Source organism: Dromaius novaehollandiae, chromosome 9 (genome assembly GCF_036370855.1).
Source record: "Dromaius novaehollandiae isolate bDroNov1 chromosome 9, bDroNov1.hap1, whole genome shotgun sequence".
NCBI lineage: Eukaryota > Metazoa > Chordata > Aves > Casuariiformes > Dromaiidae > Dromaius > Dromaius novaehollandiae.
In genome coordinates this window covers 32,867,233-32,881,047 of record NC_088106.1, presented here as the reverse complement: position 1 = coordinate 32,881,047, position 13,815 = coordinate 32,867,233, and the positions used below count along the sequence as shown (strand labels likewise).

The following is a 13,815-nucleotide window of genomic DNA, read 5'->3' as shown; positions in this document are numbered from 1 at the left end:
AAATTTGTCACTAGATGATCTTGGAGTGAAGGCTGGAAGCCAGCTCTCCCCTGCCCCAGGCAAGAGCCCTAGGTGAGAGCCGGTCATCATCGTTGTTGATCTTACGTTCCGTCTTTCCACTGGACCAGGTTCAGTAGAGCTGGTGGAAAGTGTTTCTGTCAGATTATGCAGCATGGTCCCTTCTGAGGGCGCAAGAGGTGGAGTTTGAATCCATCCCCAGCTGAGGAAAGAGTAAAGATAGTATCTGCTCCTCCTGAGCTATGTGCCAACAATTGCCCCATTGTATAGAATGGCAGTTCCTCTTCCCACTATATCCTAAAAGTGAACAGCACCTGTCCTTTCCTTGTGTCTCTGGTTGATGGACTTTCAGAATGATTAGTAGATCAGCTTTTTGCAGGGGATGTAGTGGAGGTCCCTGAAGAGGTGGAAAGAAGACATCCAGGTCACCTGATGGTCCAGGTCAAAAATAGAGACAGTGATGGACTTCAGTTGCCTTCGGGCTGGGCAGCAGCTGAGTTTGCAGCTTTGATCTTGAATCCCACATTGGCTTCTGAGGCTTCCTTGTATCTGCATCCAAGTGACTGGTTTGAAGAGATGCTGGTGTGATGCACCGCTAAAGGGGCTACCAGGATTCTTTCCAATTCCAGGATTAGTCATGCTGAGCTCAAGAGAAATAGTTTGTCAAGTATAGGAGTTTATTGGACACCAAACAATCTGCAAACTACAAATATAACAAATCTAAAACTACAACACAACTAGGAATATATCAAAGCCCTACAGTGAAACCACAGATGCACAGTATAATGACTGTTCTCGCCCTTTCCTTGTCCTTAAGGTGCCACTCTTCCAGTAACAGTTTTCCCTGGATTGTTCTCACCGTGCTCCAGCTGTGCAGGGATAATTCATGTTCTCCCTGGCAGTTGACATCACGGGTGTCCCTGCTGATGGGTGGGTTGTCAGGTCCACAGGCCAGTTGACAGTGCTTCCCAGTCCACACAGGAGGTGTGTGGCTTACTTTCTTTTATCCTTCCTGGGCTTAGTTCATTATCCAATCAAACAATGCCAGACCATGGTTACACAACAGCTGTATGGCCTCAGTCAAGAACAGTATGTGTATCAACAGATAATGCAGTGCACAGCTGGTAACAGTATGCATACTCAACAGGTAGCCCAGTGCTCACTGGAGAACAGTATGCCTGTCAACAGGTCGTCCACGGTACATTCCACAGTACCTAGATGCTTTCGCTGTGAGTCTGTGGTATCGCTTCCCCTTTGCCGACTTGGTTTGTCCAGCAATCATGAGGTCGTTGGAGGGTGTGCCGCTAGGCTACGGCAACTCTACAGTGTGGTGACTCCGGCCGTGGTACACCCACGGTTCCTTAGCTCTTGGGGAGCATCCCAGAGCAAACCCCTTCTCTACGGGCTGCACCATCCTGAGTCCCACACTTGCCTGTGTGGCACCTATCTGATGGCCAGGCCAGGACAAATCTTGCATATGGGTCTCTTAAGGCCCCGGCCAGTGTGCTGAGAGCCACCTTTTTTCTTTAGAGCTTCAGCTAAGGAAACACGGTTTAGACATGTAGTGTGTCCTATTTGTTTCCATGATAGTGTGTGTGGATATTCCCATTCTCTTTCCCATTACAGTTTGCTCGGATTTCCTGGTGAAGCAACACTGATCAGAGGAGGCATTTTCTCACTCAGGGTGTGCGAATGAAGCATCAGGGACAGAGGAGAAGAACCTGACCAGCTCTTAATGAGAAGAAGAGCAATAGTGCTGATGAGCCCTGCCAGTGGCTACACTGGCACCAGCGAGAGCAAGAGCTCGGGAGAGACTCAGAGCTGTCAGATAACCTTATACTGTGGCAAGAGGAATTCTGGCCCAGTCAAACGTAGCCATCTCCACTGCATGCTGAGATCTGTGAGTTGAATGTAAAGTTCACTGAGTCTCACCTGAACAGGACAGCAATTTTTCCGGAGGAAACAGAAGGGAGGAGTTATCATACGATTGAATTATAATATCTTTCTCGGAACTTACCAGTATTACATTTCCACTTAAGGTTTTAAATGATGCTTTCAAATATTGGTTCATTTTTGTCTGAAGAAGGAGAGAGGGACAGGATGAGTGTGGTGTGTATTTGTTTTATATAGTGAATCATTGTTGTAGGAATTTCTTGTCCAAAATTCTATTTTTTCTGGTGTGGACTTAAATATCGGAATAACACAAAGTGTCTGCGTATGCTCAACACCTTGAAGTGGTGTTGATACGGCACCGTGAGGAAGCACTTGAATTCCCCCTCACCGGGTGGGCATGGGCAGTGGAGGCATCCTGCCCCAGGTAACTGGGCCAGCTCTTCCCCGCTCCTAGTCTCAGAGCAAGCGAGCTCAGGAATAAGCCAAGTATTTCTGCACGGCGCCACATTTTTCTGAGTAACCAAACCTGAACTTTAAATGTGTAAAAAATGTGTTCATGGACTCTACCAGCCTCCGAACAAAGAAATCACACAGCTGACATGTATAACGTAACAGAAGCAAGACCTCTATTGAACATGACCCTTCTGCCAGGCTGCCAGTAGCAGCTGACACTATGCCAGGAGTAACCCTAGAAGTTCTTAAAATGACGCTTTGTGTCACATTCTGCTAAGAAACTTAGGGAAAGCAACATTGTACCTTGCTCAACGCTGAACCTTATTAAGCACTGAACCTGTGGCAAGGAAACTGTTATTAAAAGAGGAAAGAAATGCAGTATATCTGGGCACTTTAATAACTTAGGTGAAGGATACCAGAATGCCCAGTACTGCATTGCCTGTTAGTGTGACAGGCTGGCACGCTTCCAGCATCCAAGGACTGGAAAGGTCGCAGCGGGAGTGAGGAAGGGGACCATATCTGATAGTGTTGCATGGGAGCAGTATAGGCATAAAAGACCAAAAGCATCTGTTTAATGCCATATGCCAGCCTGTGAGACATTGGTAAGCGTTGTATTGCCCAAATTAGGAACATTTTGACTATATGCCCTGACTGTAAATTCCTCTGCTGTGCTTAGGGCCTGGGAGGTTGCAGCACAGTATGTGTATGTGAGTCAGGCAGAGTCTTCATTGCTGATGAGTGACATTGCGAAGCTTCTGCCTGCTCCCAGGCACGGCCCAGCCCCTGTTCACGCTTTCTTCCTCCCTCCCTTCCTTGCCATCTTGCAAAGATCCCTCTGCGCCAGGAGATGGTGCCAGGATAAGGCAGCAGGTGAACAGAATAATTGCAGCAGCACGAGGCATCACAAGACCCATTCCTGCCACGAAATATCCTGGAATTGCTCCCCACCCAGATGTGCAGAAGCAGCTGGAGGCTGCCCAGCTCCTTCAGGTTCTGCCTTCCCCAGTGAGGCAGCAAGGATATTAGCCCAACATAGGGTGGGGGAAGATTACTTTTCCCCCTAGACCTGCAGGGTAAGTCCTGATCTCCCAGGGGGATTCATAGCCTGAGACCCAGTTTGTCAAGTACTGGTGTACAGGAGCCTTGGTAGAACATCAGACTCCTGTGTAATGTAAGTTATAAGGACCATTAATGACACCAGAGAGTCACTTCATAGACAAACCATAAAATGACACTCACCTCCTTTAAGGGCGGGAGTTTTCCCCTCAAAGGCCTAGATACAGCAAAGTATTTAAGCTCCTCACCTCCAGTTACAGTAATTGGGTTTTCACTGGGAAAGTAAGTGTCTGAAGCCTAAATGCCTTGTGACTAGGAGTTTCTGAGCCAGTGGCACTTCTTAAAATGAAGAGGAACTTCTGATAGGTGAACACTTATTCCCATTTTGCTGCCACAATGTCTAGTAGAAAATTAACAGTCCTAAATCACCAAGCAAGAATCGGAGGTACAGTGCAATAGGCATTGGCCACAGCACCAAGTGGTGTGAGAGTGTACGGCACTCTGCAGGGTGACATGCAGATGAAAGCAGAAGAGCCATATGATGCCTCCTTCCACTCCCCAGGCAGTCATCCTGCCCCACGTGGGGCTACAATCCCCCCCGTGCCTCCCTCCAGCAGCTGAGCACAACATGATTATGTGCATGTGTGCTTGTGTGTCCTCATCCATGGCTTTATGCTGTGTGTGTGTTCTCAAGAGAAGGGGGCTTTCCCACTAAGGGTCCTGCTACCTCCTTATTTCCCTGAAAAACTGTTGCAAAACCTGCCTTCTAAGGCAGATCGTCTCATGGCTTACTAACTTCCACCCCCGCCGTGAACACCCAGCGATTCCATTTGTTCTCACCTGTCCTGGACGTTCACAGAAGAGACGGGATGCTGGACGTAGACACACCTACACACTGACTGCCGAAGAAGCCCATAAAGGAGAGGAGCATTTGAGTTGCTTTGCAAAGGAGATATTTTCTAGCTCACAGCAGCAGGACAACATGAAAAACCTTGAGTGCACTTCAAGGCAAGGGCATAGGGAGGGAAACATTATGGATAAAGAGTTAAAAATGTGTTTGTAGAAAGGCTGAATTTAGATAGCTGAGGTAACCTGTATAAGTGATTAATAACCTATGGAATTAGTTACAGTTTGCTCTGGGGTAGAGATTAACTTCACCACGAGTGTTTCTTGCTGTATTCCAGGTCTTTTAATTTGAAAGAACCATGTTACATTGATGCAGATCCTCCAAGGACTGTTGATTTTCAGTTTAATCCAAATAAACAAAAATCTTGTCCTAAACCTTAAAGCAGCCATAGCAGCATATCCTCAGTGCTACCATTTTATCAAAAGGACATTTATAACCTGAGCTGCGGTTTTCAGTGCCATCCAGTGTTACATTGCCTCGGAGTTTTTTTCATTTTCTTCCTTCCTGGAAGATGTCATGGTTTAGCTCAGAAAGAAGAGCTGAACCTCTGGTGACAGTCATGCTGACAGCCCTGACAGTTTTCAGACTTCCTGGAAGAATTTGTCTTTAAAGGGTCCGATCAGCTCACAAGGGGTACCTCGAAGGAATTCCAGAGCAGGTTCACACTGTGTATGGTTAGATCTATTCAAAGATCATATTCTGGTTTTATCTCTCGAACCTTCTTTGAAGAAGACTGTACAATGGAGCAAAAATCTAAAGTAAATAAAAGTAAACAAAAATTATAAAGTAGCTAGTGGCTCACTGGCAAAGGGTGCTCTGAATGTACTCTCCTGCTCTCAGTTACGGTAGGCTTTTGTGTACTCCAGCTGAAAAGCTTCCTTGCTGTCATGCTATGAAGGAAGAAAATACTGCAGCAGGAATTCTGTGCATCATGCTCCATACATTCCCACTGATACGCCTGCCAGTTGTGAAATCACTCTGCTTACTTATGGCTTTAACTGTTCATAATGTTTCGCCAGTGAGCATATGCAAGATCAGGTGTGTCTTCTGTAATGCCAGATATTTGCTCTACTCATCTGCAACATTTGTGCTCAAGATGATCAATAGGAAAGAGAGCAAATGAGCTCTTAGATAAGGGACTAAAGGATGGAATTATTTTGGCCCAGCATTGTAAATGGTGTTTATTGGCCCAACACACTTACTCATTTTTAGAAATGGCTTGGTTAGAGACTTGCAGTCCTGTGACAGCAGTAAGTGTATTGCAAAAGGAATGGTCTTTTAGTTCCATACTGGCTTTTACAGGAATGTGCCAAGACAGTGAATGCAGACTAGCGGGTGAAACCCCGTGTGCAGGCTGGGAAGGTATGCTGAAGGCTGTGATACTCCCTGCGCTCCTGCGAAGGGTGGCCAAGTCCAGGGGCTGAAGGGCCCGGAGTATTCCTCCCCTCCTGCGTCTGCCAGGATGAGCGACTGCTCCTTCCTTGAAGACCAGCCAACAGCGAGGCTGAGCACAAATTCCCAGTATGCATGTGCAGGTGCACACACACACGCCCGCGCGCACACACACACACGCCTGCACGCACACGCACGCACACACACACACACACACACACACACACACACAGACTAGCACAGACAGAAGGACAGTGCCTTTACAGGCACCTACATAAGCAGAGACAGCACAAAGAGCCCACCTGCTTTCTAAGGCTCAGTGCTCAAGGGAAACCCCTTCTTGAGGTGGTCTCCCCAGCACCCAGCTCCCAGACTGTCGGCCTCTCTCAGACCCTCCATATCTTTGGTAGCCATTTCCCAGACCCTCAGTCACTCCAGCATTTGGTTCCCAGACCTTTGGTGTCTCCAGGGCCCAGCTCCCAGTCCTCTCAGCCTACTCTCTGGCTAGTCTAGCCTGGCACTTGCTACCAGATCCCACATGCACAGAAACCTAACAGTGACCTGTTCAGCTCTGGTAGCTTCTCCATTCAGGTATTCCTATTTCTCAACTACAATAGAAGACAGCTTATACAAATTTTACATTCATGTATACTCACATATTTGATTGAAGAATCTAAGGCAGAAACCACAGAATTCACATGTATTAAAAAATCCAGCAGTCAAATATCTCTATATTCTATGGCGTAACTTGGGTCTTTCAGGTCTTTCATGGCTGAGAACACCCCATTTTTGCTGTGGGTCCATGATGGACGGCTTCCCTATGATGAACAGCATTCCAGGAAGAAGGCAGATATTCAGTATTGCCTTTTATCCACCGGTTATGTGTGCATATTATCCAAATTTTGCAACTAATGAGAGTTTATTACCTGACTCTCAGACTTCCTACCAGCAGTCACTGTGATGCCAGCTGAGCCTCATGCGCGCTGAGGTGCTGGCTTCGTTCACAGGGAAGAGCAGGAAACAGGATTATGGTTGTCCCGTTCTGCAAATGAGAATGTTTCTACTCAGAACAACTTAAAGCCAAGGCAGTTCCACTGCATTTTGGAAAACACAGCTCAAAGTATGGAGTTCACACTGAGTTAAAAAACCTTTAATGTAAGAGAAGTCAGCTCAAGTCTGCTGGTGAAAAGCTCCTTTTGGTGGGTAGTTGCTCAGCAAATGACACCAACCTTTTGAAATATCCTATAAGTATGCCAGCCAGAATGAATTGATAATGTGGGTGTCTAACTAGGGTCAGATCAAAGGGTTTCTCTCACCCTTTTTCATTCTTCAAGTAAAACAGTGGCCATGAGTAGATAAGGTGCTTGGTCCAGACCACCATCTCTGAGCTTAGACAATTTAAAGTCCGACCAAGGTGACACAACCTGATGAAAGCTTGAGGGAGGCATGGGTAAGGCTGAGCATAAGTGCCTGGGACGGGAGGAGAAGCTGTCACTGAGGTAAAGGTGTGCATGTGGTCGCAGAGGGAAAGCAGTCCTCTGGTTTGGAAAGCAGGGTGTAATTAGTATGTTGCCAGTTCTGCTGAGTTTTTAGACAGTTTCTTTTATGTCGAAAAATTTCAGTTCAGTGTTTCTTTTAGATCTTCATATTCTGGAGGTACTATCCAACGAAGTTTCTCGACAGAACTCAGGAGCCATGGATCTTACCTCCAAATGGTTAAACCATAGGAGGAGCTGGGATTTTTTATTAAGGAAGTCCCTATAACCCCTATTAAGTGGTAATTTTCTAGCTCTTGGCAGCTGCTGAGAAAAGCTTGAAAACATGAAATGCTGAACCTCTAAAGCCCCAGAAACCAAAAGGCAAAGCAAAATTAGAGGCAGAGGAACTGAGTGGAAGGCTAGCTGAAGTGTTTAGCTGGCTCTGTTTGACATAGCTTGTTTGTTGGGGAAGGCCAAAATTAAAAGCACCAGAGTTACTAACACAGCTGGGGGAGCCAAAGCTGGCTGGTATCAAGAAGAAACAATGATCCTGGTGATAAAGCCCTGAGGACAGCATGCAAAATTTGGTGTGTCTTGTCTGGGGAAAGGATTATCTTCTACTAGATAAGATTCACTGAAAATCTACTTTCTTTCCAGGCATATCAAATATCTCCTTTTTTTCAACATTTGCCTGAGACTTGTCTTCCTGTCTGGATTCTTCCATGTGAATAAAAGCATTCTGCCATAAGTTCAGCAGCAGCAAGTGCAACTGGTTACATGACTTCATCTATGCTGGGAAGCAAGAATCTGACCTGTGACACTTCATTTAACTCTCATGAGATTTAGGCTAACATTAAAAGGGCAGCAGCCCAAAATTAGGTCCTAGATCCATATTTTGGCATGCAAGTAAATGATTGAATTACCCAAAGTGTAGCTCTTCTGAGCAAAATCTGCCATACAGAAATGGAAAAGGAGATCAAGTTGACACCTTTGAGCCCTTCCTCCTCTGCCTGGTAAGTGAGGACCAGTGGAAGCAGAAGACTGTCTGACATCTGGAGCTAAGGGATGGAGCTTGCTTGGTTTGGTAGCTTGCACCAGCTGCAAGTGCAATATCAGAAGGAAAGCATGCTTGGGTTTGACTCCTGAAACCTTACCACAGTGAGAAAAAGAAGAGGTGGTTTGGTTAGCTGAGCCAGGATAAAAACAGCATTGCCAGATGTAAGAGAAGGGTTATAGGACCGCTGAGATTGTTTTCCCCATGTGTCATGTTCATGCAGATTCTGGAGGAGCTCTGCAGAGTTGGTGACCTCTCTCACGCCCTGTTGTGTTAAGACTAATATCATGTTCCTCAAGACACACAAGACTACCAGCAGCACCATCTTGAACATCCTGTTCCAGTTCACAGAGAAGCATAACCTCACCATAGCCCTCCCAGCTGACCAGCTTGTCCACCTGGGCTATCCAGAGACCTTCATGACCAGATTTGTAGAGGAATTTCAAACCATAGGACAAAACTACAATATCATGTGCAACCACCTACGGTTTAACCATTTGGAGGTAAGATCTGTGGCTCCCGAGTTCTCCTGTTGAGAAACCTTGTTGAATAAGCAGTGTCTCCAGACTCACATCTCCTCTTCTTTCCCCCTACAAACAGGTGCAAAAAAGTGATGGCACAGAACACCTTCTACTTTTCCATCCCAAGGAACCCAGTTTCCCAGCTGGAATCTTCCTATGTCTATTACAAGGATGCTGCCCCTGCCTTCAGAACATCAAGGGATGTGAATGAGTATTTGGCATCGCCAATGGACTATTACCATAAGGGTAATTACAAAGAAAACATTTATGCCAAGAATAACATGTGGTTTGACTTTGGCTGTAACAACAATGCAGAAGATAATGAAAGCTACATCCAGGCGGTCTTGGAGAAGCTTGAACAGAACTTCCACCTGGTCTTGATAGCAGACTACTTTGATGAGTCCAGGATCCTCTTGAAACACACTTTATGCTGGGATCTAGATGATGTGGTTTACTTCAAGCTCAATTCCAGAAGTGAGGACACTGTGCAGACCTTGACTCCTAAAGCAAGGAGAGGGTTAAAGTGTGGTGCTCACTTGACTGGAAACTCTACCTGCACTTCAACCAGAGCTTCTGGAAGAGAATTCAGGAGACCATGGGACTAGACGAACTGGAAAAGGAGGTGAATCTCTTGCGAGCAAGACAGAAGGAACTCATGGAGACCTGTCTCTCAGATCAGAGGCCAGTAGAGAAGACTCGTGTTGAGGACAAAGCTCTCATGCCTTTCCAGTCAGAGGCTGCAAATATCCTCAGTTATAACCTCAACCAAGACTTAGACAACAGGTCTCTGACAGCCTACCAGAAAATGGTTATGCCAGAGCTTCACTATATGTCCTATTTTTATGCTCTTCAGCATCCACATGAAAAGGGGAAGTAACTAGTCTTTCCCTTGTTTTGGAACAGTTTCTGAGAAAACAAATCATCACCAAGCCATAACTAGAGCACACTGCGGTTTCCCATCAGTCTGCAGTTGTTTGTGTTGCCAATGTTTGTGTAGTGCTAAGCTGACCAGCAGGACTCTTGCACACGAGAGTGACGGTAAGGTTGTTCTGGGGTTTCCTTAGCCACATGGGAATCTCCTTCCTGCAATGGCAGAGCAGCCCAGCGGCACTGAGTGTGGCAAGCAGGACACAGAGGAGCGGTGTGTGGACAGAATGATTGAGCCTCTATGAGTCCAATCTGTGAATCTTTGTGCAAAGGCTTGGATTTAAGACAGTCTTCTATAGCCCTAATTTGGCAGTCACTGTCACTGTTTGGGGTTAATTATATCTGAAACCCATACCTCTTCTCAATATGCTAAGGAGTGTGCCCTTCAGCAACGATCCTCCTGAGCTGGGAACATGCCCCTCTCCTCCACGACAAAGATTTAAAGGACAAAATCCTTTTGCAGTTCCTTACTGATGCCTCTGGCATCATCTAGTTTATCACCCACAGGTTTGATCTCTTCTTGGAGTATGGAAGCAAGGAAGTGATCAGTTGGTTTTCACAGCAGTGCCATTTATTTATGGCAAAAGCATTCAAGATCAAACATATCACAAACACTGAAGAGTCACCACATGTCTACCCTCTCACTTCTGCTGATAAATCTTGGTAGATATAAGCACAAGATCATCACTACTTTGTTACTGACTGTGCATCCCTGTATAGGTCTGTCTCCTCTTACTTACTTGCCACCACAAGGCTTTGTCCAATTTTCCAACCCCGAGGAAGCCAGTTCTGTTCATTTGCCCTAAGACAAAGTCTCTTTGGACTTGTTTACCTGCCTGCAGTGTTGCATGCATCATTCCTCATGCCCACCCAAGAAGCAAATATGCCACCTACTAAGAAGACAGGAGCACAGGAACTGCCATGCTGTATCAGACGAAAGCCCCTCCAGCACGTTACAGTGTCTGTGAGAGTAGCAGGTGACGAGGGAAAAAATCGAAGACCAGGGAGAATGTATAGTGATACCTGTTGTCCTTCCAGGTCTCACAGGCTTAGGGATTTTCCAAACCAGGCATGAACCCACCTTCCAAAATAACACTTGCCAAAGTACTTCTCTTCAGGTGCAGCCTCATCTCTTTTAGACCTGTTTAGACTTTTAACTTCAATCATGTCCACACTTCAGTTTTTGTGCAGTGAAAAAAAAAAAAAAATCCTTTTATTTCTTTGAACATGCTGCCCCTTTCACTGCGTAGGTGTGGCCTATTCCTCTTTTTCCTTCTGCCCTTCTGGAGCACAATAAAAAGTTGAGGTGTTCACCTTCTCCAACACTGAGTGTACAGCCCACTGTCATGACCCCTTCGCTAAGCTGGTTCAGTGTTGCAGGTCCCAAAATGACTTGAGCCAAAGATCCTGTATCGGCTGCCTCCTGTTTGATTCCTCCTTCGCTTTCCCAGGCGTGACACTGCTGTCACAAGCAGAGGAGCAGGCCTTCTGAACACCAGCAGTTTTTCAAAATGGGTTAAAGTTTCCTGCCTCTTAATCATTAATCATTTTGTTTTGCATTCGACCCCATTTAACAGTAGTGATTACTTCCAGGCTTGTTACAGCTCACTAGAACAAGTCATTTTTCTGCTTTTTGGAAGACAAAAGTGAGGGAGAGTGGGAGGAAATGAGAGCAAAAGAAAATGAAGAGGGAATGCAGACCGGAAGGGACAATCACGTGAGAGAGAAATTAGGATTCCAGTCCGCCAGCATCTGTATTCGAAGAGTGCTTTGCGCTTCAGCTGCAATGTCTAACCAGTAGCTATACGACGCTGGGGGACAAAGGTGTTTCACTCTTCAGCTGGATGCCAGAAGTTTCTGCCTTTGGCCTCATCATAACAGTGCTGGGCAACACACCAAGACGTTGAACAGCTTGCCTTGCTTTGAGCAGCCTGCGGGTAGCCTCAGGGACCAGCTGCATGTGCCCACTGCACTGGGTTACACCTTTGCAGCGCTGCAAGAGGGCTGCTCCAAAGCAGGGCAGTCTGCCCAGAAGCAGCCTGGAGCGCACGTTCCCTGTGGAGAACGCGAAACTTCCCTGTTACTTATTTCCTCCCATGTGTGTCATGAGGTGGGGGGGACCTTCATGTTGTTTGGGATGGTTCGGTGCTCTGCTTTGCTCAGGAGGGCCAGTTCTGTCGTTTCTCCTTGCTCTCAGGAGGTGAAGGTCCCCCCGGGCGTTGTGTGTGCCTCTCCCCTGGGCTCTCTACTGTCAGTGCTAGGTGGGGAGAGGACCACATGGCAAAGACAGGCTGTCCTTATCCTGGTCCACCCACCCCCGGGCTGCTGGACATTGCTGTTACTTCATAATTGCCTTGGTCTTATGTTAGCGCAGAAAATCGTCACCCTGATGACACCATATAATCCTGTGTAGCTTCCGTCTGTGAATGGTCAAAGGCAACACAGGCGAGTTTTCTCAATTTAATCATTATAAAATATTCCACATCCCTTGGTTTCCCCCTCCTTCTCCTTTTCTTCCCTCTTCCACTCCCACAGCTGCCATCCGGGGCTGCCAGCATCGATGGTTGTTGTCACATTTTAGTGCTCCCCGCTGTGCATGCCTTCGGCATGTTTAGTCTTTCTCGGCTTTCAAAGTCTGGCATCATTTTGCTGGAAAGATAAAAACTGTCCTCATCTCTCTCCCTCTGATTCTGTTTGGCAGGATAAAAAGAAAACAGCACTATTACAGTCATAAAGAACAATTAGTAACCCCTATATTTCAACTTGCAGGTACCTCAGGGTTGGCGGATGATGAAAGTGGTTTAAGAACAAAATGATTCAGAGTGTGAGGCAGACTGAATTTTGTGATTAATTATAACAAATCAGATACTTTTAATTTCATCCATGTCTCTGTACAGCCTGCTCCATTGCTGTTTTGGAAACTCTGGCCTTGGAAACTACATTCCTCGTGCATGCAGAGACCCTAGCCAAGGGTTATGGGCCATAACCAAGACTCAGCCACACCGTGAGACTTTCACAGCTTCACATTCATTCCTTTCATCTCCCAGACCAACCCCCTTCCCCCAGATCCCAAGTTCTTGCTCAGCGTCCCTGGCCAGCAGGGGCTTCTTCAGGTCTTTACTGTTCCTGTGGCAAAAATCTCAAACACTGATTAGGAGAGTGGGTTGATGGAGGCAGGGACGCTGCTCATTTAAGGTATATCCTCACTATTGAAAGAGGTAATTAAACCCGCCTGGAACATTTTTGCTCATACATAAGCTTCCCACTGGTGCAACGATGATGGGCAGGTTCCTCAGAAGAACAGCAATGCCACTGATGAATTGGCAAACTGTCTCCACTGGTGACCTCGTTTTGATGTCACAGCCATTAATTACTGCCACTGGACCTATAGTAGGCATCTTTTTGGACAAGGTGGTGAGCAGCCTTGGGCATAGTTTTCCACAGCGGAAATGCCCATCGCCAGTTTTCAATGCACTTTTCATAAGAATGGTACAGTATTTTTCAGTTTAACAAATATTCCCTTCTTTGTGATGGATGGAGCAGCAGCAGGGGTGAGAGAGACAGGAGGAGGGCTTCTTTTTTCCCAGGGAACTCCTGTGCTCGCCCAAGTGCTCAGCAGCTGCTCACTGCACAGCTTTGCATTCTTTGGTATATTTTTTGTGTAGCAACAGCATAACTAACTGCTTACTAGTAACATGTTCAAAGTTATCTTACATGAATTTGCAAACCAATGGACTACTCGTATACTTTGATTCTGGTAAATGAACCAGATTTCACTTCACTTACAGCTGAAACACAGCCGCCTCTGGGGCAAAACAGCCTTTCAGCAGTTCAGCCTAGAAAATGAGAAGGAATGAGTCATGCAGTAGAATTTGAAGGGGGCTGCAAGTTAGACAGCCTGAAATGCACTCCTAGTACTCTGCAGAGAGCAGCAGGACTAACACATTTTGAGGGATCAAAAATAGAGCTGGGATTTTACCTGGCTATGTTTGAATCGAGCGGACAGTCAGGCAAGCCCTCCACCAAAGTCAGTGGAGCCAGGACATCATGACCATCAGTGGGTTTTATCCCCAGTGGGACCAAACAGACCAGCTGAGGTTGCTACCAAAGTCAAAC

At 46.4% G+C, this 13,815-nt stretch overlaps 1 protein-coding gene and 2 long non-coding RNA genes across 5 annotated transcripts; 1 reads left to right on the top strand and 2 right to left on the bottom strand.

Annotated features, from left to right (window-relative positions):
• Positions 1 to 4,598: 4,598 nt before the first annotated feature.
• LOC135329201 (uncharacterized) lies at positions 4,599 to 11,451 on the bottom strand. 2 transcript variants are annotated; one of them, XR_010390568.1, is made up of 4 exons: positions 10,594 to 11,451; positions 6,646 to 6,761; positions 6,376 to 6,537; positions 4,599 to 5,080 (listed from the first exon to the last, which is right to left on the bottom strand). It is a non-coding gene; the product is annotated as an uncharacterized LOC135329201 (long non-coding RNA). The 2 variants fall into 2 exon arrangements; XR_010390569.1 differs by having other exon boundaries at positions 10,781 to 11,451.
• Positions 8,796 to 9,978, top strand: GAL3ST2 (galactose-3-O-sulfotransferase 2). Its single transcript, XM_026110640.2, is given in 2 exon segments — positions 8,796 to 9,273; positions 9,276 to 9,978. Coding segments are annotated over 2 exon segments (783 nt in total). The 5' UTR covers positions 8,796 to 8,864; the 3' UTR covers positions 9,650 to 9,978.
• A 546-nt stretch (positions 11,452 to 11,997) lies between the features above and the next one.
• Positions 11,998 to 13,815, bottom strand: LOC135329200 (uncharacterized). Of its 2 annotated transcripts, none has more exons than XR_010390566.1 (3): positions 13,679 to 13,815; positions 13,486 to 13,535; positions 11,998 to 12,389 (listed from the first exon to the last, which is right to left on the bottom strand). It is a non-coding gene; the product is annotated as an uncharacterized LOC135329200 (long non-coding RNA). The 2 variants fall into 2 exon arrangements; XR_010390567.1 differs by having other exon boundaries at positions 11,998 to 12,348.